The sequence below is a fragment of the Vicia villosa genome, unplaced genomic scaffold, assembly GCF_029867415.1.
Source record: "Vicia villosa cultivar HV-30 ecotype Madison, WI unplaced genomic scaffold, Vvil1.0 ctg.000857F_1_1, whole genome shotgun sequence".
NCBI lineage: Eukaryota > Viridiplantae > Streptophyta > Magnoliopsida > Fabales > Fabaceae > Vicia > Vicia villosa.
The window spans coordinates 526419-531159 of NW_026705386.1; the positions used below are offsets into that span (position 1 = coordinate 526419).

Consider the following 4741-nt stretch of genomic DNA (forward strand, 5'->3'; position numbering starts at 1 on the left):
TATTGTTCTTTTCCATGACAAAAAGATAGATTTTGAATAACACACTAGATTTGGAGAAAGTTTAGGTATCATGGAGTTCACTATCAATATTTTTGATTTGTTTGTGGGGGAGAAATGCAAAATTTCGAGCAAATCAAATATATTTTGCTAATAAGCAAGAATGTGGAATATTTTCCTTATAAACCATGAACAATAGTTAAATGGGAACACCTCAGTAAGAGTAGGATATATGATGTATTTGTTGCTCACATATCTGTGTTTTTTACACAATATCTAACATCGAAATTGAATAATACTTTCTGTCTAATAAATCGTTTTTCTCTCATCTAAAATATGATGTTCACATTCCATCTGTTTGCCTTCTATTTCTGTATTAAACAATTGGCCACACCTTTTTAATATGAGGATTTTCCATATTGTTTGAATTGTCTTGCTTTGGTAAAATACCAGAATCTAAATGCAAATCATGATAACCATTCCCTGATCTCTTTTGTTGTTGAATAACCAAAACAGAACCATCAAAAGTAGAATCTGAAGAAACTAACATGTCACCAATAGGTCCAAGTTCAGGATACTCATTCCAATCAGTTAATCCACAAAACAAACTTGATTCACTTGCATGTCTTCTACCAACCAAAATCAAATCAAAACAACCATCAAGTGACCTTAGAACGTTTATCATTTCAACACTATCTCTTACTATTTCCTCTTTATAATCGTGTCGTTTAATTTGGATGCAATCTACTTTAAACCTATGAATCAAATCCCCGTCTGGATCCTTGTTGATTAAGTTCTTATTTTTCTTTCGACGCTCCATTAGTCGAATCAATGTGACTCTTACAATCGGGTTGTTAGCCATCCGCATTGCATAGGCTAAGGCTTCACGATCGTCGTTACCATCTATAAAGACTATTCCAACACTATAAAATGCGACATTTGTTAGAGGATTTCTTATATTCAAAGTACCGCGTTCAATTAGAATCCCAACAGAACAAGGTGCTGTCCTGAGAAGCTGGCGATTTAACGCCCTAATCGGGTGTCCGAATCCTGCTATCCCATTTGATTTCCATTGTCTATGAAAAGGCACAATCAACAAACAAACTCTCTTTTCAGCAACCTGCATACATATTTCATCATGCAATGTCTCGTAAGGCGAAATCGACGTGTAGAGTTTCACAACAACATGGTTTGATTTTTGTTTCTCATAGGATCGAAATGCGTTTATCATGTGCTGCGAGTAATTCTTTTGCGAAGGATTCTTCTTGCCAGTTGGTTGATGATCTATGAAAACCGGGGTTGATCTTCCTCTTAGTTGAATAAGATGTTGAACATAGATACAAATAGGATTTTCCAATGAAGGGTTTGACATTTCAAGAAGATTGATTATAGAAGGTGTGGTTTCTTGATTATGTATACACGCCATGAGATGCAGTTCAATATCTTGAGTTGATTGTTGAATGGTTCTTCTTCTATTTAAAGATATGTACCTCTTTGATGGATCATATAATAATTTCACAAAGGGAGTGGTGACTCCTGTTAACCATAGTACTGCTATCAATGCATTACCATACGATTGTTCATCTACCATCTGCAGACAAAACATTTATAAATTCTCAATATGCAAATTGACCGCATACAAATTCAAGATGAAAAATAAAAATAAATCATTATCAGTTCTTACCGTAATATTTAGACCAGTTTGCAAGTAAAGTAAATGTGTGATGCCTGGAGCACTCATAAGTAGTCCTAAAGCTAAAACATCTGTCATTGGCATCTTCCAATAAATTGAAGGCAATATAGTTCCTACCACCTTCCCAATGAAAGAAACAATAGCAAGAAGTTGAACAATCACAAAGGTATGACCATCAATCAGAAAAACATTGAATCTAGAACCACTATAAAGAAAATACAACGGTAAAAAAATCGATGAAACTAATGTATCCAATCTATCCGCCAATGCTGATCCTAATGGGGGACCTTCAGGTACAGCTATGCCTAGAACGATTGGTAAAATTAGAACATGTTGTCCAATAACTTCACTAAAAAGTGCGCAACTGATTAACATCAAAAACACTAATATTATATGTGATTCTTTCATTTGTCTCCCTTCAGGTGTTTGTCTTATCATCCAAAACATTATGGGACGTAAAACGCATAGTATGAAAGTAACCATAACGACCAAACTCATTACCATCAAGATAAAAGTCTTATCTTCAAAGGAAACTTTATTTTTGTGGGTTACCACCATGGTGACCAACATTAAAGAAATGGTTCCACTGACCATGGACGAAGATATCGCTAATCGTCCCATTTCGGAGTTTGATAGTTTTAAATCTGCTAAGTGGATTGCAGTAACATGGAATGAACCACTTGATAAGATGAATGTGATGGAAACTAAGGACTTGGAGAGAGGATGATTAGGAGGTAATGTTTCTCTTGCAAAAATAAAAATAACTGAACTGAATAATAGTGGAAAGATAAATGACAAAATTCCAATTGCCCAAGCTTTTTTCCCTGATCTTACAACAATACTTAGATCAATTTTTACTCCAACTAAGAATATAAACATCATGCCTCCAAAAAAAGCAATTGTCTCACTTATGTAGAATGTTTTTGGTGGGAATAACCACTTTTGTAGGAAGGCGCTTTGTCCTATAACTGATGGTCCTAGCATCATGCCAGCCTGAAAAAACCAATTTCAATAGCAAAATAATTGATTAGCATGCTTCACATTAGGACACATTTCTTAAAGAATTAATCTACCATGTTAAATTTCAATATGATAGTATCAAGTACTAAAATGTGTTGGTTGGTTGTTAGCATGGTTTTAAGACTGATCCACGTGTTCAATTGTGACTGCAATATTGTTGATGGAGTATCCTTAGCCAACTACGGTGCATGGTAATTGAATGTGGTCTCCATTCGCGTGTTTGGCCGCATTGTAACTACATCAGACTATTTTAGTCATGTACTTTCAAATTTTTGTACCTAATGGGAAAATATAAACTTTAATAGTCTCTCAAATGTGTGTTTCAAATACTTATTTGTGGTCTTACTTTATTTAGCTCGTGAAAATTTAAAATTATTTTTGTCGCAACAAGCGTCACAATAATTGTAATTACAAATGACACAATCGCAACTGCATCCGTATCCACAAGTTAAAAATCATGAATGTTTCACTATTCTATTTACCACATCTATCTTGTGGGCGCTCATGCATAACAACATGAGTGACCGCAATTTAAAACTACTATCTAAGAATAAGCAAATGTAAAATATATTACCAGCAGTTGTGGAAAGAATTTGGTCTCTCCAATAGGTTCAAGGAAGAATTGTAAAACAGCAGTCAAACTAGAAACTAAAGAGGTTTGTATAAAGAGAACCGGTAATGTGTAACTAAATGGATTATCCGAAAAGAAAATCCCTCTTGATCTTGGATTCTTAGACACCTCTTCACAAAACCATACTCTTCCCGATGTTGAAACGCGGTTAATGGTCGAGTTTACCGTACTATCAGTCATGTTACGCGTTAATTAATTACTACAAATCAAACATCATTTGGAGAATGAGGGAAGAAAGATAAACTCATGTTTTGATGTATTTGAAGGATGTTTAACTTTGTGAGATGTTGATGGTAATGCTGAATTGTGGGTTTGGTGTTTTAAAATTAGTTTGGTTTTGTGATTAGTCTATGGTGATATTTTTAGTGTTTTATTGATGGTTTAACCATGTAACTTTATTAGTTCTTGTTTAGCCTGTTTAATTTAGAGATACATAATTGGATAGACTATTAAACCCTTTGAGAGTTTCAGGTTTACATAATGGAATAATAACCATAAAAAAAATCTCATTTACTATATTTATAAGTTGGAAAAATGTGCACAAAGTTAACTCTTTATCGTGGGATCTTTAATTTTATTCCTTGTGCAAAACATAGATTGTTTTAGCTCTAGTTTGATATTGTTTTCATTTAATGAATCTAGAACTCATAAGTCGTGCATTCATACAAGTCACGCAATGAAGGCTATTAATTTGGAATTATATAGATAGATAACAATTATTAACCTACATATTTATAACAGATAGAGTGGACCATACTCAAAATACATCCAAATTGAAAAATATGAAAATAATTTAAAATACTTAGTACAAAAAACAACGAGAATTAGGAGATTGTACAACAACTTGTTCAAAAGTGCATATAGCAAAATCATATTCAATGTCTCCGTTAAGTAAGGAATATGGATAACCAGAGAAGAAAATAAACTACATTATTTTTTATGCAATCAACAAATAAATGTTTGTACGTATGGGCACATATCACGTTGCATATTTGTAATCAAATTTTTGTCAACTATATCATTTGTGAGTTATTGAAACAAACTCAAAAAATAATTTGAACAATAAAACTAACAACAAAAAATGGATTGAGATAAGTGGAGCATTTTCCAGTATCGTATTAAAATAATATTATGTGAGATATTGGATCGAACTCTAGTATTGTCGAAGGGTAGCTTCTTGGTTCGACAGTTCGACAGAGTTAAGCATGAAGTCGAAGGATTGTTCACATGCTGGTGTCGAAGTGTGCATGCTGTAGTCGAAGATGGGTCTAGCATGCAGATGTCGAAGATGCTAGGGTTGTTAGCATGTTAAATTAGGTTTTAGTGTTTAAACCCTAATTTGTTAAGTTAGCTTGTTTATTAAGTTGGCTTGTGTAATGGGCCTTGCTGAAAAAGCCCAT

General features: G+C 33.6%; 1 protein-coding gene across 1 annotated transcript; it reads right to left on the reverse strand.

The window, feature by feature from the left end:
* Positions 1-373: 373 nt before the first annotated feature.
* Positions 374-3542, reverse strand: LOC131631678 (cation/H(+) antiporter 15-like). Its single transcript, XM_058902445.1, has 3 exons — positions 3285-3542; positions 1682-2683; positions 374-1588 (listed from the first exon to the last, which is right to left on the reverse strand). The coding sequence occupies exons 1-3, from the start codon at positions 3519-3521 to the stop codon at positions 374-376; spliced, it is 2454 nt and encodes an 817-aa protein (XP_058758428.1). The 5' UTR covers positions 3522-3542.
* Positions 3543-4741: the final 1199 nt, after the last annotated feature.